Source organism: Danio rerio, chromosome 10, assembly GCF_049306965.1.
Source record: "Danio rerio strain Tuebingen ecotype United States chromosome 10, GRCz12tu, whole genome shotgun sequence".
Lineage (NCBI taxonomy): Eukaryota > Metazoa > Chordata > Actinopteri > Cypriniformes > Danionidae > Danio > Danio rerio.
Window position 1 is genome coordinate 46,844,244 of NC_133185.1, and position 21,660 is coordinate 46,865,903.

The 21,660-nt window shown below is 37.7% G+C and overlaps 2 protein-coding genes across 2 annotated transcripts in view; both read right to left on the reverse strand.

The window, feature by feature from the left end:
- The window catches only part of ess2 (ess-2 splicing factor homolog), a 779,665-nt gene that overhangs the window by 283,193 nt on the left and 474,812 nt on the right, over window positions 1-21,660 (reverse strand). The gene's annotated exons all lie outside the window — the stretch shown is intronic.
- ggt1b (gamma-glutamyltransferase 1b) overlaps window positions 9,926-21,660 on the reverse strand; it is a 41,194-nt gene continuing 29,459 nt past the window's right edge. Inside the window, exons 8-13 of the mRNA XM_692376.10 lie at window positions 20,885-21,021; window positions 19,783-19,970; window positions 19,252-19,379; window positions 16,810-16,922; window positions 13,218-13,331; window positions 9,926-12,262 (exon numbers count right to left, since the gene is read on the reverse strand). Of these exons, the coding sequence (XP_697468.4) occupies window positions 12,116-12,262; window positions 13,218-13,331; window positions 16,810-16,922; window positions 19,252-19,379; window positions 19,783-19,970; window positions 20,885-21,021 (827 nt within the window). The 3' untranslated portion in view covers window positions 9,926-12,115. The remainder of the gene's footprint in view (window positions 12,263-13,217; window positions 13,332-16,809; window positions 16,923-19,251; window positions 19,380-19,782; window positions 19,971-20,884; window positions 21,022-21,660) is intronic.

Sequence of the window (21,660 nt, forward strand, 5' to 3'; positions counted from 1 at the left end):
TTCACAGTAAATTACTTTAGTATCACTTTACAGGATTTAACTGTAAACATTCACAGTAATATGTTGTATTAATAATTTTATTGTGAAATTAAGGCAGGTAGCATGATTACAGCTAATTACTGTAAAAAGGGCTATATCTTTTGCATGGTGGTTATAGACCTTTTTCATGGCTGCTGAATGGAGGGCGCCATAGCATCGAGCGTCTTCCGGTAGAATGCTAAAAACTTCCGTTTACAGCGTGTACAACTGGTAATTTGCGCTCCGAAAATGGGTTTCAATAACGTTTTTAATGGATAACAGAGTGTTTTTGTGACACACAACTTAGAAATGTGTCTGTTAAAGCCGTTATAATCTGTCACATGTGGTACAAGCGCATCAGAAATACGAGAAAAACGTTCTCCTAGTTCACGTGTCTGCCGTCAGAAATACAGTGGGTGTGTGCGTTCCCGGCCTGTCAGCTGTTAGCTCAGCGGCTCTTTAACACACACGCACACACAGACACACACACACACACAGAGAGAGAGAGAAAGAGAGAGAGCGAGAGCGCAAACCAGAGTACTGGCATGAAACTTAACAGGTATGAAAGTCGTGCAATTTACAAAAATGAGCAATAAAAGTCTGTTATTGATCCTCTGCTGGCTGATTTGCTGTTCATTCTAATCGCGAGCCGTTTGTGTTTTATTTCGTGTGTTGTATTCACCACGGTTTGTGTTTTTCTGTCATTTCGAAATGACACTAGCCTATATCTTCACTTTGTCACAGTTATTAAATCAGTGTGTCAGTGGCACAGTACAGGCTACGTGTGTGTGTCAAACATTTTGGTGAATTACATTTGTTTGGGCTGGTTATATATTTGAAATAAAGAGAAAATGTTGACTTTAGCGATGACGAGGCTTCATTTAAACTGCAGAAGATGCCGTCTGACAACGAGGGGAAAACGCCTCACAGCAGCTGTTTTCCATCCTATTAGATCGCATTTCTTTAAATGATCAGTCCAGGAGATGCTGCTGAGGGACAACAATATTAGTTCAAAGAGGATAAAAGCAGGTAAAATAGATTACAACTATCGTTTTTAAAGCTGTCTAAATATGACTGTTAACACGCATCAGCTGCCGACCGGAATTCTTCGCATTCTCCTTGTGCATACACGCAAAGCATAATGGGTAATTTTGCGTTCCAAGAAAAAGGTAAATAGGAATTCCTTTTATAGGAACTCTGGATTATAGGAACTCTTTTTATTTCATTCAACACAGACATTAATACAAATTAACTTTTATGCTAGTGTTGGCACTTTTTTGATATTTAGAAATTAGGTTACATCTTCAAAGATAGAAAGAAAATCATCCTGTTTTGAAACGACATGAATGTCATAGTAATTTTTCATTTTTGCGTGCACTGCACCTTTATTTAGTTTTATAAGGTTAACATGGAAATATGAAATAATTTTATATGAACATAACGTAATAAACTTGAACAAAAGTAATTGAATCATAAAACCAAACATTGTTAAACACTTAAAATGATTTTAAAGTCAGGGTTAATGTCAGAATGAATAGCTGAGGAAAGCCTGCTTCACAGTAAAATATAATTAATTCAACAAGATGTGAAATCACAGTAATGGACTTTACTATCTACTGTGAAGTTACACTATATGGGTGTACTTTCACAGTAATTTAAAGTAACAAAATCCCAGTAAATGACTGTGAACTACATCACAATAATTTACTGTGAATTTACATCCAGTATTTTACTGTGAAAGTAATGCAATTATCAGCCAGTAATTTACTGTGAATTTAAGGTCAATATTTTACAGTGTTTAGTCGTTTTATTTTATCTTCATTAAACCAGTATATGTTGTTAATTTGACATAACTTTAATATCCAATGCATTTATATTTTAATAAAAAAATAATTCATTTAAAATAAATTAAATTAAAATAACCTTTTTCATTTATGCATTGTGTCAGTTTTCTTCAACTGTAGTAGTGAGTTTTTTAAAATTTGAAATAAATGTTGTCAAAAACAATATATAAAAAAAAAGTAAAAAAAAAAAATATATACACTTCACTTATAGATAAACTGAGGACTTTTAAGTGATCTGGAGTTATTTTCCATATGTATTTACTTTGTTAGGTACACCTTACTAGTACAGGGTTGGACTCCCTTTTGCCTTCAGAACTGCCGTAATCCTTCATGTATAGATTCAACAAGGTACTGGAAATATTCCTCAGAGATTTTGCTCCATATTGACATGATAGCATCACACAGTTGCTGCAGATTTGTCGGCTGCACATCCATGATGCCAATCTCCCGTTCCACCACATCACATAGGTGCTCTATTGGATTGAGTTCTGGTGACTGTGGAGGCCATTTGAGTACAGTGAACTCATTGTCATGTTCAAGAAAGCAGTCTGAGATGATTCATGCTTTATGACAGAGCGTAATCCTGCTGGAAGTGGCCATCACTGTGGTCATAAAGGGATGTACATGGTCAGCAACAATACTCAGGTAGGCTGTGGCGTTGACACGATGCTCAATTGGTACATCCCCACACCATTACACCACCACCACCAGCCTAACCCATTGATACAAGGCAGGATGGATCCATGATTTCATGTTGTTGATACCAAATTCTGACCCGACCATCCGAATGTGTCAGCAGAAATGGAGACTCATCAGAGCAGCAACGTTTCTCCAATCTTCTATTGTCCAGTTTTGGTGAGCCTGTGTGAATTGTAGCTTCAGTTTCCTGTTCTTAGCTGACAGGAGCGGCACCCGGTGTGGTCTTCTGCTGCTGTAGCCCATCTGCCTCAAGGTTGGACGTGTTGTGTGTTCAGAGATGCTCTTCTGCAGAGCTCGGTTGTAACGAGTGCTTATTTAAGTTACTGTTGCCTTTCTATCAGCTGGAACCAGTCTGGCCATTCTCCTCTGACCTCTGGCATCAACAAGGCATTTGGGCCCACAGAACTGCCCCTCACTGGATATTACCTCTTTGTCAGACCATTCTCTGTAAAACCTAGAGATGGTTGTGCGTGAAAATCCCAGATCAACAGTTTCTGAAATACTCAGACCAGCCCGTCTGGCACCATCAACCATGCCACGTTCACTTAAATCACCTTTCTTCCCCATTCTGATGCTCAGTTTGACTGCAGCAGACCATGTCTGCAAGCCTAAATGCATTCGGTTGCTGCCATGTGATTGGCTGGTTAGAAATTTGCGTTAACGAGCAGTTGGACAGGTGTACCTAATAAAGTGGCCGGTGAGTGTACTTGACGAATACCATTTTAGGTTTCTTACACTAAAATGTATGTTTTTAGATTTTGATAAGTATATTTCTTATATATCTTGAGGAATACATTCACAATATTTCCCATTATTTTGTATGTGCATCTCTCAGACACATGCAGCTTCCTCTGATAATGTTTAAGCATGACAACGAAAGTGCATTACTTTTTACAAAGACTGCGCTCGTCTGCGCACTGAATCTGCTGTATGAAATCATGATCTGAACAGACTTCAGAACGTGACCTTTAATTACAGCTCCAGCATGAGCCGCTATAACAACAACAAGCTTTGAACTTCTGTTTAAAGTGCAAATCAGCTTTCCTGTCCCAGAACGATGAAGCTGAAAGTCTCGCGTCTGACCTCAAAAATGTGACTTATTAAAATAAATGGGTCACATAAGCCAGGAAGGGGTTTTTAAAGTCTGACGGCGGTGAGCAAGAAACACGCATACCAATTTATTTGGTGTTAGCTGTTACATTAGTGACCTTTTAGCATCCCCTGGTCAGCGTAAGAGTTATTGGTAAGTGTTTATGCAGTGTTGCTAACCACGGCGCAAAATAAAAATGCTTGAAAAAAATAAAATAAGGCGGCAAGGTGGCTCAGTGCAAGAAGGTCACTAGTTTGAGTCCTGGCTGGGTCAGATGGCATTTCTGTGTGGAGTTTGTATGTTCTCCCCGTGTTGGTGTGGGTTTCCTCTGGGTGCTCCGGTTTCCCCCACAGTCCAAACACATGCGCTATAGGTGAGTTGGGTAAGCTAAATTGGCCATAGTGCAGGGGTGGCCAACCCTGTTCCTGGAGAGCCACCTTCCTGCAGATTTCAGTTGCAACCCATATCAAACACACCTGCCTGTAATTATCACATGGTCTTCAGGTCCTAATTAATTGGTTCAGGTGTGTTTGATATGGGAGGCAACTGAGATCTGCAGGAATGTGGCTCTCCAGGAACAGGGTTGGCCACCCCTGCCATAGTGTATGGGTGTGTGTGACTGAGTGAGTGTTTCCCAGTACTGGGTTGCAGCTGGAAGGGCATCTACTGCGTAAAACATATGCTGGAATAGTTGGCAGTTTATTCCGCTGTGGCGACCGCTGATAAATAAAGAGACTAAGCCGAATGAAAATTAATGAATGAAAATAAAATAAAATAAAAATTGGCAAAATTAACAAAACGGTACCATGTTAATAGACATTTAAATTCATTTTTAAGCAACACAAACCTTTTTACTTTAATAAAGCTATATATTTGGTGCATAAAAACCCTGATTTTGAATTGCAACAGTTTAATACATTTATTATTCTGAAATTGTTGTTTTTTAATAGTAAATGACAATATTTTTATTTAAAATCTGGTAAAAATGTCATCAGACCATTAGAAAATAAAAAATAAATATATATATAAAAAATAAATATATATATATGTATATACAGTTGAAGTCAGAATTATTAGCCCCCCCCTGTATTATAAGCACCCCTGTTTATTTTTTTCCTAATTTCTGTTTAATGGAGGGAAGATTGTTTCAGCACATTTCTAAGCATAATAGTTTTAAAAACTTATTTCTAATAACTGATTTATTTTATCGTCGCCATGATGACAGTAAATAATATTTTACTTGATATTTTTCAAGCCACTTCTATACAGCTTAAAGGGACATTTAAAGGCTTAACCAGGTAAATAAGGTGAACTAGGCAGGTTAGGGTAATTAGGCAAGTTATTGTATAATGATTGTCTGTTCTGTAGATTATTGGAAAAAAAATAGCTTAAAGGGGCTAATAATTTTGTCCCAAAAACGGTTTTTAAAAAATTAATAACTGCTTTTATTCTAGCCGAAATAAAACAAATAAGACTTTCTCCAGAAGAAGAAATATTATCAGACATACTGTGAAAATTTCATTGCTCTGTTAAACATCATTTGGGAAATATTTAAAAAAGAAAATAAAAATAAAAAGGGGGCTAATATTTCTGACTTCAACTGTATATATATATATATACACACACACACACTGTAAAACCTAACTGTGAATTCACTAAATGAAATAAGTTAGTTTATTCTTAGTCCCTCTTTATTAATCTGGGGTCGCCACAGTTGAATGAACCACTAACTTATCCTGCATATGTTTTACACAGGCGATGCCCTTCCAGCTGTAACCCATCACTAGGAAACAACTACGGACAGTTTAGCTCACCTAATTCACCTATAACACATGTGTTTGACTGTGGGGGAAACCAGAGCAAATTATATTAAGCAGAACTCAAACTGAAGGAGTTATATTTATTTATATATAACTCTAATGCTAGAAGCTATACCAAACCATTTGAGTAGCTATATAGTTGCTTACAGTATAAGTTTAGAGTACTCAATCCATTTTGTTTCAAAACTTCAAAACACAATCGGATTCCTCTCTCTCTCTCTCTCTCTCTCTCTGTCTCTCTCTCTCTCTCTCTCTCTCTCTCTCTCTCTCTCTCTCTCTCTCTCTCTCTCTGTATATATATACAGTTGAAGTCAGATTTATTAGCCTACAGTTTGTTTTTTCCCCAATTTTGGTTTAATAAAAAGAAGATTTTTTCAACACATTTCTAAACATAATAGTTTTATTAACTCATTTCTAATAACTGATTTATTTTATCTTTGCCATTATGACTGTGAATAATACTTGACTAGATATTTTTAAGACACTTCTATACAGCTTAAAGTGCATTTAAAGACTTAGCTAGGTTAAATAGGTTAAGGCATGTTAGGGTAATAAAATTGTATAATGATGGTTTGTTCTGTAGACTATCGAAACAAAATATATCTTAAAGGGGCTAATAATATTCACCTTAAAATGGTGTTTAAAAAATTTAAAACTGCTTTTATTCTAGCTGAAATAAACAAATAAGACTTTCTCCAGAAGAAAAAATATTACCAGACATACTGTGAAAATTTCCTTGCTCTGTTAAACATCATTTGGGAAATATTTAAAAAAGAAAAAAATTTTAAAGGGGGCGAATAATTCTGACTTCAACTGTCAATATAAAATTATTTATACAATATATATATATATATATATATATATATATATATATATATATATATAAATCACACAACAGTCATGCCACACAAAACCCAACAAACAACTTTATCAAATGATATGAGTGTAGTCAACTCAAAATTTACTGAAGTCAATTCTACTCATTTGAGAAGAGTTTTGAACTCAGTGTTGAAGGTAATTAGTTAATTAAATACCTCATTACTTTAACTTAAATGGAGTAAGTTCACAGTACTCATATAGATTAGTTTTTTTACTCAAACCATTTGAGGAAATGAATTGCAACAAACCATTTGAGTTGCCTTAACTTATTGGGTTTTCCAGTACACCATTGGTTTGAGTTCTCTTCATTTATTCTGTTTTACTGTGCTCTAATTGCTTTATTTACTTAAATGAAGTACGTTAACAGCACTCATTATGATTAGTTTTTGAACTTAAATGGTTTGTTGCAATTCATTTCCTAAAATGGTTTGAGTTACATTAACTTGTTGTGTTTTACAGTGTAGTATGTGTTGTTAATTTGGCGTTACTTAAATATCCAGTCCATCTATACAATTATTTATTTATTTAAATTGTTTCTTTTAATCCCAAAATGGTTTCTTTTAAAATAAACAAAATTAAACTAACCATTTTGTGTATGCATTATGTCCGTTTTCTTTTGGAAGACATTTTTTTAAGTTACTTATACCATATACTTCACAAATACCATTATAGATTTCCTCTACTCAAATGTATGTTTTTAGATTTTGATAAATATATTTCGTATATATCTTGATAGATATATTTACAATTCAAAATATAAACACTGTAAATCTTTATTTTGTGCATGTCTCATGCATATGCAGCTTCCTATTATAATATTTTAGCATGACAACAAACAAGTATTACTTTACCTCCTACAGTTCAGTACAGCCAAAGTTTGAAAGTGTAATTAGGGGCTGTTTATGTGATTTTTCTCTGTTGCCCAAAAACTCCAGCATAAGCAATGCTGCTTGATGTCGGGCCGGTGCCTGTGGGCAGGACCACATACATACTCTAGAGACATTAACACCAGCATTTCAACTCTTGCTCACGCTTCAGCTCCTATTAGAGACTTGATTAAAACTTCATCCCCTGAGACTCTCCTGCTAAGTCTAGCAAAAAATATCCACTTTCCAGGATGTAAATCTCAGTATGAACAGAAGACACGATAGAAAGTTCAAAATGGCCATTATAACATGTTAATCTCCAGAAATAAACACCACTCCATAGGAACATCGTCAGTATTTGATTTACATTGAGTGTGTATTTTCAATTAGAGGTGCGCAATATCAGCTCAGGCTCATAGGAAATATGTCAGCCTACATTTCTTCTTAAACATAAAATACGTTGCTCAGTGTACATTTTGTTGCTCATTTTAGATGGGAAATCCACTAGAGGGCGCTGTCTACACTTTTGCGAACCTTAAATTGAAATGACCAATTATAAAAGGGACCAATTATGCAAAAATCACCTTTATAAGGGGTTTAAACACAGTTGTGTGGCAGCAGTCTGTGAATATTAGCAGCTTCTAATGGTAAAAATGTATTTATTTTATTTATTCTAATCAGACTTGATATAAACAGTCTGCAGAAACACTTTGATTGACATTCTCCCTTTGTACGTGTCATCAGAGGGGGAAAGCCCTGCCCACTAGTGACAATCTCTCACTCATTAGCATATGACGTAAGTCTTGTTTGTGAATCTGCCACTATGCTGACGAATTTGTAGCTCCGCCCTCTTTTGAAAAGAACACAATCTCATTTGAATTTAAAGCGGCAGCCACCAAAACGGCACAATTAGGATCAAAGTCTGAAAGGGTCGGTTTTAGAGAGTTATAGAACATTAGAACGTTATAGAATATTATAAATGGGGTATTTTGAGCTGAAACGTCTCACACACACTCTAGGGACATCTGAGATTTATTTTACATATTGTAATAATAGGCATAATTGGCCCTTTTTAAGCTTTTTAAAGTGAAAGCTACAAAAAAAAATGAAAATTCTGTCTTCATTTCACTCAGTGTCTATTTAACCGTGGTCTTAGTAATTCCTTATTCCTTATACAGTGACTTAGTCTTGATAGCAAATCACCTCCTAAAATGACAACAACCTCTTTGTTTACAGGTTTTTGGATGTTCAAGCGTTTGCCGCCATACCATTTGCAGACATCCCAAATCTACCGGAAGTTCCGGGAGTCTCCCGCAAATGCATACAGACTCTTGGAGAACCCGCAAACGAAAGACAATCTGCCCTTAAGACCCTCCCGGTCTTAAGATACGTCAAATCCCCCCACCCCCACCCCCGGTCTTCAAATCGGTACCCTCAGATCCAACCCCCCAAAAGGTTTTAACATAGAGGAGGGAACTCAGACAGGACATATTGTACCTTGTGTTACTTTCACATGGATTACAAAACCAGAGAACATTTGTTTGCTAGTATAGCCGGTTCTTTTAAAAGTTAAGATTTCAAGCTTTATGTATATGTATTTCTCATGTCTTTGAGGCAAGCATTCGCTGAGATTTTAGTGGATTTGCAGATCCCAGAGGGTTCATGACAATGAAGCTGCAGAAACTGTCATAAACACACACTAAATCAAGCCCCAGAGAGTCGTCACTTTATAGCGATCAGTGATTGGCTGCTTTACTAAGAGGAGGGGCTTCCTTTGCTAGAGGAGATATATTAACCATATATGAACCATTTTCATGATCAGATAAAACATATTAAGTGACCTGGAGTAAACAGCCCCCATGCACTGTATAACGCATCTATTAATTAACAGTTCCTGTATTTTGTGTTTTCTATTTATTTACGGTTTGGAATTGCATTATAATGATAATAATAATAATGTTTCCTTACATTTATATAGCGTTTTTTTTTTGGACACTTAAAGTGCTTTACACATTTTGGGGGAAATACCAGACCGCACACCACACACCAGCTGATTGGTGGAGAGTGATGAAGCCAATTATGATATGGGGCTGGTTACAGGCCCAAAGCCAGGGGGGTTCCGGGGGGTTCGAAAGACACACCCTTCACTAACAAATGTCCAAAATTTGTCCCAGATGAGCTCATTTGCCTTATTTTGACTGCTATGCCATCATTGATTGTGAAAATAACCCATCAAAAAATATTTTAAGACCAAGGGGAATCCATGGCTGTTTCTTCAGTGTGACTTTAGATAATCAGTTTTGATCAATGCAAACTAATTTTTTCATGAGTCCAACATCCAGCTGTTCAAGAAAATAGACAATCTGACACAAGATAAGTCATCTTTCACTACTGTATTGTTTTTATACAAAAAAAATGACTGATAAAAAGGTGTGAAGCACTAAAAGCGGGTCATATTAAAATGAATTTAAATACTATTTTGCCTAAAGCTCTACATTATTATTATTATTATTATTATTACTATTATTATTATTATTATTATTATTACTATTATTATTATTATGTTTTAATTTTATTATTCAAATGGCCAAATTCTGACTGAGGAATGTTGGATGTGCTGGCCAGTTTGTTATTTGCGTAATAGGCCACAGTTTTTAATTTAAAACTTTACCAGATTCCTATTTTTTCTAATGATGTAAAATGATACACTTGTATTTTAAAAATAAGGGTTTATTCATGTTTCTTTGTTCTAAATGTTTTTGGTACATCAAAACATATGGTTATGATGACCACCGACAACCATATCCAGCTAAAAATAGTGCTTAAAATAAAAAAAAATGCAGTATTTATATCTCAAAATTAAATAGAAAATAAGGCGAATAACCTCAAAAAGGTCCACTTTTTGGGAAAAAGGAGCCACCCCTTTTACCAGGCTGGCTACAGGCCTGGATTGGGGGGCCATTATGGACAAAGGCCAGTAGGCAAATTTGACCAGGAGGCCGGGGTTAAACCCCTACTCTTTTTCGAAGGACATTCTGGGATTTTAAATGGCCACAGAGAGTCAGGACCCCGGTTTAACGTCTAATCTGAAAAGCTACGCACACTGAGCAGTATAGAGTCCCTGTCACTATACTGGGGTGTTAGGACCCACACAAACCACAGGTTGAGCGCCCCCTGCTGGTCGCACTAACATCACTTCTAGCAGCAATCTAGCTTTACTATGTGGTCCAATAGTATCTGGATGCAGCCTTTATGATGCAAGCTGAGACTGCATCACTCAGTGATGCAATCTCAGACACAATGCACTCAATGGAGTGAGTGACGTCACTGTGACGGGTAGGGTTAGGGCTGGGGTTAGGTAAGCGCATTACAAAGCATTGGATGCAGCTCAGAGTGCACTGCAGGTCTGCAGGTCTGCATCCAGACCCCTCTCATGTGGTCTCCCATCCAGGTACTGACCAGGTGCAGCCCTGCTTGGCTTCAGTGGGCGACTATATGAGTGCAGACAGCTAGCTGCCAACATTATGGTGTGTTGATCATCTGAGGTTGAAAATTCAACTCTGCGGTTTAACAAAGTGACTTTAATTGAATTTTAGTCAGTTGAAATAATATCTAGAGGTCTGTAAAATAACAGAAATTGTACTGGCGGGTGAGTACAAGGTTTTTGTAGCGTAATATACAACACAATACATCACTTTAAACCAGTGGTTCTCAAACTGTGGTACATGTACCACTAGTGGTACGCAGGGTTACTTCTAGTGGTACGCGGAGGAATCACTGAGTAATGAAAGAAAAAATGAATACAATTTTAATCATTTGATGCGTTCGATAACACCGATGTGATCAGCATTGGCTGTTCTCTAAAGCCTACAATCAACGCACTTTGCTTAAAATGTTTATTTTAGCACATCGCGTCATCAGCTGCTAAAAATCAAGAAAGAAAGAAAGAAAGAGGTGTGTGGTGCTTGCAGAGCAGATACGCGCTAGAGCAGTGGTCCCCAACCCTCGGGCCACACACCGGCACTGGTCTATAGATCAATTAGTACTGGGCCGCACAAAAAAAATCATTAATTATTTCTGTTTTATTTATTATCTGAGTCTGAACGATCATTTACTTTGAAACATTTTTTTATTTAGAAAAATGACCATATTCTTTTGTTACATCTCGGTCACTTAAGCATCAAAATTGAACCCACATGCAAGCAAAATGAGTAGAAACTTTAGCACGACGCGCTTGTGTATTCCAGGCGTACCTAGTTGAAAACATCTTAACTTTTCAGAATGCCGCTCCGCCAGTCACGTGGTCAAGTTGTCAAATTGTACAAATATGAATATGCCTCGTTTTCAAACTAGCTGCTTAATTTGGCCAACTACGTTACTTAATTTCAATACTGGTCATTTTGGTGGTACTTGAAGAGACTTTTTTTTTTGAGGTGGTACTTGGTGAAAATAGTTTGAGAACCACTGCTTTAAACTATTAAAAATGTTAAGAAAAGTCATTTTTACCAACTTTAAGGTCACATAATATAATTGAAAAGCAGAAATAAATAAAAAAATAAAAACATGAATCACACAATAAAGAAAACTGCTTATTTAAGCAATTTTTTCACAGTGTGAGAGTCAGATCGCACATAATTAAAACATTCAAACAAAATTCGGTCGTGCATTCTAGACAATAAATATTGCACAACACTAATTCAAAATCAAGTTTTCCCTGAAGATTCACTAAAGGTGGAGTGTGCAGAGCTTAAGACCACCAGAGTTTATGCATACTGGCCTGTCGGATCTCTGATAGAGGCACTTGGTTGTTTGAGAGCAGCATGGGAGTCAAAAAAAAAGCATCCTCCGGGTCTAAAAGCAGAGTCTTCATTGCCTCCGGCTGGACTGGACATCTGGATGTTAGTATCCGGCTGCGTATCCTCCCTTTCGGGGGTCTGACTCAGCGCTGAGACCCTCACTGTACCGCGCTACGGCCTGAACCACTGCACCCATAGAAGTGAAGACTTCTGTGAAATGATTCTTCTCAGCAAGACCCTCCAAAACAGCCTGTGGGTTGAACAGTGAGTGGGTTGAACGTTGCCAAAAAGCACAGAACAAAAAAAAATCAAGAAAGAGGTTGATGGTTACTAAAACACTGAGAAAAACGAATGTAGAGAAGTTCGATTCAAGTGAAAACAAGGAACAAACTTGTGAATTCAAAGAAAAGCCTCTGTTATTATTTTTATATACAGTGTTGTGTGTATTTAGTCACAAATTAACTACACTGTAAATAAAATCTTGCTGCACTAAATTTGTTTAATTAAAATTAACTTTTCTGTTTATCTCAACTTACATCAGTCAAACTAAAATATTAAGTTCAACTTTGCATAACTTAAAAGAAATTCAGTCGAAACCAGATTAACGTATTTAAATAAGTTAAAGCAGGGGCGCAGTGGGCAGCACAATCGCCTCACAACAAGAAGGGCGTTGGTTCGAGCCTTGGCCGGGTCAGTTGGCATTTCTGTGTGGAGTTGGCATGTTCTCCCCGTGTTGGTGTGGGTTTCCTCCGGGTGCTCCGGTTTCCCCCACATGTGGTGTCGGTGAATTGGGTATGCTAAAATAGAACATGCAAACTCCACACAGAAACGCCAACTGAGCCAAGGTTTGAACCAGCGACCATCTTGTTTTGAGGCGACAGCACTAATTTTAAATCATAAAAATTCAAATCAATAAAAAAAAAACTATGGAGAAAATGAATGAGCTTTACCTGACTGTTTTGCTCTATATTGTAAATCTATTATAAAGCTTTTAGATATTGTAAAGCGCATCATATAAATACAGCATCATTTAACCTGACTAGTTATGAACTGATAAGTTTGAGTACATTGTAGCCATAATAAACAATTGTGATATGAACCAGTAAAACAATCGCCGACAACTCAGAGCACATGTATATTACCTCAGCCATTCCTTATCTTATCATATCCCTGAAAACTGAACGTGCATCCATTACTGAACTCACCTTGTCAAAGCTCTGCTCCACCTGCGTGGTGTTTGGACTGAGCTGATTGTGAACTCTTGCCTCTGCTATTGCTTTCTTCAGATCGTATTGGAAGAACAGAGTGTTTAATACCACCTGTGCAGAAAAAAACAACATCCATAATATTTTAAGGTGATAAAGTCTGAACTAAGCTATTTTAATAAACAACTAAGACTGAAACTACTGGCCAAAAACAGTGTTATTGACAAAACAACAACAACAAAATGCACAATACTGGCCTGTTTTCACTGAATAGTACAGTACAGTACGGGACATGGTTTCCACTTAGTACCATTAGTACCCTTTTGGTGGGCGTGGTGGAATACAGAAAGATTCAGTAGATGTCATTTTTACTCACATAAATGTCAAAGTAAAGCTGTACGAGTCGTTCACATATCATAAGAGAAGCACTTCTCACAAAACAGATGCTTTATACCAGGGGTGGCCAACCCTGTTCCTGGAGAGCCACCTTCCTACAGATTTTAGTTGCAACCCATATTAAACACACCTGCCTGTAATTATCACGTGGTGTTCAGGTCCTAATTAATTGGTTCAGGTGTGTTTGATATGGGTAGCAACTGAAATCTACAGGAAGGTGGCTCTCCAGGAACAGGGTTGGCCACCCCTGCTTTATACATGCAAATGCTTGTGTATATAAATGTTCATTACCAACCTTTCTATAAACATGATTTGATTATAACCGCAGATCAATGTGAAATAGCCTACTGTAACGTCTGTAATTATATTAAATAAATAAATACAACATATATGAACACATACAGACTCTTACAGTCTCCGATAAGTTACTATTTACAGAAAAACTACACACAGCATACATTTAGTCCTTATTTACATAACCCACAGTCAGTGTAAACCTCTCATCTGCGTCTGTAATCTTCAGCAGCACATGTAAACTCTGTTAGAGAGTCATTCCGAGTTCATATTAATCCAAAAGGCGATGATAATAGTTAAACATGGCAGTTTGATCATGTTTTAGGTTGCAGAAAGAACAGTTTGGTCTTACGAGGAAATAGTAAGTATTTTACGTTTTGTTAGTTTATTGGCTAATTCATACGTGTATTCGTATTGAACTGTTCAGTACGAGACTTTCGGTTTGGTACGCATTACAAACCAAACGATTCAGATTAATATCTAAAAGGATATAAAAAGAATAAGTACAAAATCTAATGTTTTCAACGCTCAACATGGCATCCCAAATGGCGTGACAGGCAACATGCCTTCCCTGCCTACCTCCAAACAATACTCCAGTCAGGCAAACACTGCACTAACTCGAAAAATGGCTATAACGTTAATGTAATCCTCCTAAAACCAACAGCGGGTCTGGCGTTTGAGAACACATTTATAGCTGTGGATATGAGACAGGGCTCGAAATTGTGATCGTTTTGATCGCATATGCGCCCGACGTCAAAATACATTTGGGAGTGCATAAAATTGATGTCGTGTGGTGGGTGGGACGGAGTTTTCAGGTAACAGTGTTTGCCACTGAATCTACACATTTCAAGCATGAGATGTTCTGACATTATTTAATCCTTCATTTAATCACGATGCTGTCAATCGTGCGACTGATACCACGTTCACCATCGCTAAAGAGCATGCATTCACTGAGATGAAACTAATATTGCAGCTCATGAAAAGACCATTACTGCTATTAAGCTGACTGTGGCGAGGGGGCGGGGCCGAGAGCCGTGGGAACGGAATGAGGCTGGTGCGCACCACAGGTGTATTCACTATCGCAGCGGCCTCATTCCCCATTCCATACACAGAAGGAGCTCTGGACTATAAGAGGAGGAACGATGGCAGAGGAAGCCGAGAGAGGACCGGGCCCGGACATATTGTTTTACTTTTGCTTTTTAGTTTGACGGCAGTCTTTGTGAGGAGTTGCCGTCCGTTTTTTTTTGGTTTAGACGGCAGTCTCTGTCACTGTTACTAATAAATATTGTAAAACTGTGTCGGTTCTCCGCCTCCTTCTTCCCGGCAGCCAAAGGGCCGTAAACTTTATTACAATGACGTATGCAAATAATAACTTATATGTCAATATCATCTGTACAATATCAGACAGCACCTGTGAGAACACAGCACAATTATAGTTAACTAAAAATAGGGCCGGTAAATTAAAATCAGAGAAATCCTTTGGCTTTTTCTTTATTGCTGGAACCGTTACACTCCTAATATATATATATATATATATATATATATATATATATATATATATATATATATATATATATATATATATATATATATATATATATATATTGCCTCATTTCCACTGACTGGTACAGTACGCTACGGTGGTTCTGGTCGGTACGGGTCACCTTTATCAGGCTTGTGTTTCCACCACAAAGGGTACCCTTTTAGTGGGTGTGGTGTAAGACAAAGTTTAAGTCGACATCATGCTCGCTCCAATAAATGTCTACAGTAAAGCTGTACGGATCATTTACATATCATAATGAGCAACACTTCTCACAAAACAGATGCTTTATACACATAAATACTTGTTTATAAATGTTTATTACTAACTTTTCTATAAACATGAGTTTATTATAACTGCAGATCAATGACAGTGTAAAATAGCCTACTGTAACTATAAACTGTATTATTAACTATAATTATATCAAATAAATACATAAATGTAACATATATGAACACATACAGCCCCTTACAGTCTCCGAATATATTATTAATTACAGAAAAATTACACTCACATACATTTAGTCCTTATTTGGGTTCAAAAACACACGCAGTATAACCCACAGTCAGAGCAAACCTCTGATCTGTGTGTGTAATCTTCACCAGCACATGTAAGATATGTTAGAGAGTCATTTTGTCATTCCCAGTTCATAATAGTCCAAAGGGCGAAGATAAACATGGCAGTTTCTTCAAGATTCAGGTTGCTAAAACAATTTTGCTCCTGTGTTTTGACGGCTTCTCTTTTTTTCCCGCGTTTCACTCTCGCTTCACTCTCGCGCTTGTCCTTTTTTTCTGAATAGATCAGATGACGGAGACACTTCAATAATCACACACACGTTATTATCATCAGCTCAAGAAGTTCGTTATATCAAATATAGAAGAGATTGTGAGCTCCCAGAATCAGCGTTCAGCTGCACATGTAGCTCCACCTTTTGGTACCCTTTCTCCCATTTGGTACCCTTTCGAACAGGTGCTGAAAAAGTGGTATGGTTTGGTTCTGTATGCTTTCTGACAGAGGAAACAGCCATAAAAGCGTACCAAACCGAACCGTACTGTAACACTCAGTGGAAACGGGCCATAATATATAAGAAATATCTATTCAAGTCCTGATTGGGAGGTAACGTCCAATTTCGAGTCTGAAACCGCGTGATCAGACCCAATTTCTGATCACATGATCGGATCTGGACATCCCTAGTAACAATATCAACAGCAGGCACTCGTTTACAATACACAGCTGATTCAGTGGTTGCCTAGCGACATAAACAACGCAGCACACTTTTATTTTTCTTGTCAGCGCCTTCTTCTGAGCCACTTCTTTGACATTTTCAGTTTTTCAGAAGACTGAAATGAAGTGAAAACCCACCTGAGCCACTGCTGTGGTGATCTTTGTCCCTCCAGATGCTCCCACCACCATTTTAACCTGATTGTTTTTGTCCAGCAGGATTGCAGGACACATTGAAGACATGGGCCTTTTATCTGAGAAGCAAGAGATTCATTCAGATTCATGATTGTGGATAATAAAGTAATGGAAACTGTATAGTATGTGCAGTATACTTGCTTAATGTTTGTGAAAATTAGAGTTTAAGCAACATAATGTAATGATAAGATCTATGAGTATCTTTATTCATTCATTCCTTTTTCCTTAGCTGAGTCGCTTATTTAACAGGGGTCACCACAGCGGAAAGAACCGCCAACTATTCCAGCATTTGTTTTACACAGCGGAGGCCTTTCTAGCTGCAACCCAATACTGGAAAACACCCATACACTCTGCCATTCACTTACACACTCATACACTACAGCCAATTTAGTAAACTAAATTCCCCTATAGCGCACGTCTTTAGACTTGTGGGGTGACCCGGAGCACCCGGAGGAAACCCACGCCAACACGGGGGAGAACATGCAAACTTCACACAGAAATGCCAACTGACCCAGCCGGGACTCAAACCAGCAAACTTCTTGCTGTGAGGTGACAGTGCTAACCACTGAGTCACCGCACCACCCAGTATCATTATTCTAAAAAGTGATCATTTCCACTGGCTTGAATTAGGAGCGAAATATAATTATTTAATACTTTTACACTTAAAAACTAATTATTAGAGAAGTCATTTTGAATATTTGATCCTACATCTTGCTTACTATTTCTACAAATTGCCATTTAAACTAAAGTTTTAAATAAACTAATTTTTTTTTTTAAATCTCACTATTGTAAAAATCCAACCCAGACTTATTCTGATCATGTACCCCTATATATATTTCTGGAAAGTGCCAAATACATCCCTGGAGGTACATTTCTGCAGTTTTTGTTTTCATAAATCCAACAGAGGCCGCTGTGTACTTTCTTTTAGATCTCAAATTCCTCTGGCGAGTGCCTATTAGCAACTGATATTCTCGACTGTCTGACTAATAGACTGACCCACCCTCCTCCTTCCTAAACCCAACCTTAAGTGTTTTCAAAAGCACAGATTGACCTGCCCACTTATATCTCCAAACCCAACCCATAGTGTTTTCAAGAGCAATCCTGAAAAAGAAAAGCCCTCTCCTGAGTTTTACCACGTTTTTCAAATTTCCCACTTTCTCACCCTGTCATTTATTTATTTTTATTTTATTTTCTGACTTAACTGCTTTCTAGAACTGGTCTTTGCCAAACTCATCAAATATAACGTTAGGTCAGCTGGTAATCACAAAAGGGAACGGTGTCATACCGCCCCGTAGCATTTGTTTTAAAGATAAAATGAGGCCATATGTAGCTCTGGCTACATAAATCACGATCTCCAGAAATGTATATAGGGCTATGTTTTCAGAAAGAGCCTGTGTTGGAAAAATCCCTGTTAAAGTTGTAAAACATTTTAAAATATGTAAATTTAATACTAATAAAAAATGAAGATTTGATATATATTAACAATAAGACATTAAAATAAGCTTAAATAATCAAAGATGATCATTTTCTAATGATTTTTGGCATAAAAAAACAATTACAATGGATTTTTGGATATTACTAAAAAATAACTATGCAACTTAAACTGATTGTTCACATTTGAGCTATGAATTGTAACGTGTAGCTCTTTTACAGTTGTAATATAGGTGTAGACATCATAACAAATACAAGGAGTTGGCTAAAAGTGACATATTCTTACTAGCCTCTGTTGGTTTTTAGTATATATACAGTAAGAGCAGTATTATGCTGTTCACACCAGACATGATATGCACGGATATGTTGCGCTAATCGCACGTAAATAAACATGTGAACATTTTGAGTTTACTCGCTTCATTCGTGCGTCAAATCCGCTTCATTCTAACATCAAATTCACTAGGTAATAGACAAGAATTTGCATAATGGGCGGGGCTTCTGTCTGCCCGGAGACTGTAGCCTCGCTGCTAACATGGATTTTATTGAGAAAGTAGCTGTGCTTTATCTGCTTTAGGAAGGCTGAAAAAGTGTTGATTCATTTGGATCCGTGTCTCAGTTTGAAGAACTGTTGTCTGGTGTCGGCGGGAGGATTTTCCCCCGGGACACCAACAACAGGCGCCACGTCATAAGCACGCCCCTACAAAAGAAAGCTCCTGATTGGTTAATGTGGCTCCTGATTGGTTTCCAACTCGAGTGATACGCGGGAAAAGCGCAAAAAGTCAATTGCATAAATGCTTAATTCGTGCCACTTCATTCACGCCGCAGGAAGTCAATTCGTGTCTTTGTATTGACTTAACATGTAAATCACTCACGCTTGACCATTCGTCCGTGTCTGGTGTGAACGCAGCATTAGTATACTAGCGTGCTATTGCTAATGCCGTGATCATGTTTCCTCACTTGGGACAATGAAGTTGTTTGGAGAAGGAGGAACTCCAAAGTTGTTGGTGATCAACGGAGAGCTGAAGTCGTCCATCTCGTTGTTCAGTAAAATACCTGTCGACTTTGACATCAACTTTGAGCCAAAGCTGGAGGAAGAGAAAGACATCACAAAACATTCATTTCGCTTTAGCTTAGTCCCTTATTTATCAGGGGTCGCCACAGCGGAATAAACCGCCAACTATTTTGGCATATGTTTTACGCAGCGGATGCCCTTCCAGCTACAACCCAGAACTGGGAAACACCCATACACATTTACTGTATTTACACACACTAATACACTACGGCCAATTTAGTTTACCCAACTCTTGCTGTGACTACCGCATAATTCAGCCACAATATTCTAAGCCACGCCCCTCATACTGTTAGTTTGCTAAGGGGGAATGATGTGCAAAAAGAAAGCCCCGCCCCCTACTCAATATTCCATTTCAATTAAAAGTACATCAACACAATGAAATAAAAGTATTTTAATTCCCGCTGACTTTAACTCACTATGTATTGATGGTGCTGGTAGCGGCGACCGCACTGCCGTCCTCCGCCACCACCGACACATGTGATGTACCGTAGTTTTCGGGAAGGTAAAACTCGGGCTCGTAGAAGCTCTCCTGCTGCGTGCTGTTATCTGTGATCTTGAGGCGGATCATGTCAGCGTAGCCTTTGGATGTGATGTTCTGGATGAACTGAGAAGCAGGAGGAAAGCAGATCATAACTGCGGCACAATAACCTACAGCGGATCAAACGGCCGGCGCTCAATAGCACGCTATTTTCATGCTCTGTGATTAGTGCGAGATTCAATGACGGCTTTGATCACAGCTGACAGAGAGAGAGATAGAGAGAGAAGGAGAAAGAGGTGAACGTGTGTCGATCTGAACAGATGATGGAGATTTATTTTTACATTCACATAATGCATTTACACTGTGCCTTAGAGATTCTACTCTACTTATTGTTTTTCATAGTAGATATTAGAGCCATAAGTTCATTGTTTCATTTATGCTAAATTAATAATAATGTAAAAAGCAAACTTGAAAATATTTTACTAAAAGTAATTTAATTTTTAATATAAAGTATATACTGATGTCACTTCCGGTAAGGAAGAAGTTGTGTCATGAAGATGGAAGCAAGACAGTTTTTTGACCGTGTAATATAGGTCAGTTAAGTTGTTATTAAACATGTTCGAAACGACATCACTGGACTGTCTTATGTTATCCGCGTTCAAATCCTGCTAATTCAAAGAGAGAAACAAGACAAGAAGAGACGGATTGATGGCACATACAGTAGGAAACAAAAACTATGCAAGTCAATGGCTAGCAGTTTGTAACATTCTTCAAATTATCTTCTTTCTTGCTCAAAATTGAAAGTCTTGTTGCCTATCCACGTTTTAGGAACAGCAAATAATAACTTGACTTCTAGTTGATCATTTGGTATCAGAAGTGGCTTATATGAAAGGCTGTGTCAAACATATGCTGGTAAGTCGGCAGTTCATTCTGCTGTGATGACCCCTGATGATTAAAGTGACTAAACTGAAGGAAAATTAAAGGATGAATGTTCAGTTTCAGTGTTTGCATACTGCACTTTGCTTTTGTACATGACTTACGTCAGAGATGTTGAGGAACTGCGGATCCCCCAAGACGCTCCTCTTAGCATAGGCGAAACGAAATGCCTCTACTACCCGATGATAAGTGAGGATTTTCTTTTCAGTGGAGGAGACACTGTCTGGACTTAAGGAATAACCTGAGGAAAAACAACAACAGCCCGGTCACACAAAATACGAATGAATAAGTCTAATAATCCTTTAACTTTAGTATAATGTTGTTATATAAGCAAAATAAAGTTTATGTTAATTAATCTTAGGTCAGCTGTCCTAACCAGCACCTGAAATGTATATTTAGAAACGGCTTCCATTTTTTGCAACTGAACAACAAAACACTTAATGACATTATCCCCTCAGGTTCACCTCATGTGCTTTATTCAGTGTTAAATGCTAATAATGTGAGCTTGAATGCCATTTTACATGACATTTATTGCCATACTACTGAAAGCAGCAGCAGATAGTTCACCTAAGATTTTAAAGTATTATTACTGGTCTACAAATCACTAAATGGCCTAGGACCTAAATACATCACAGATATGCTCACTGAATACAAACCTAACAGATCACTCAGATCTTTAGGATCATATAAACTAGAAGTTCCAAGAGTTCAGTCAAAGCAGGGTGAATCTGCTTTTAGCCACTATGCCCCTCGCTGCTGGAATCAGCTTCCAGAAATGATCAGATGTGCTCCAACATTAGGCACATTCAAATCAAGACTGAAAACACATCTGTTTAGCTGTGCCTTTACTGAATGAGCACTGTGCTGCGTACGACAGATT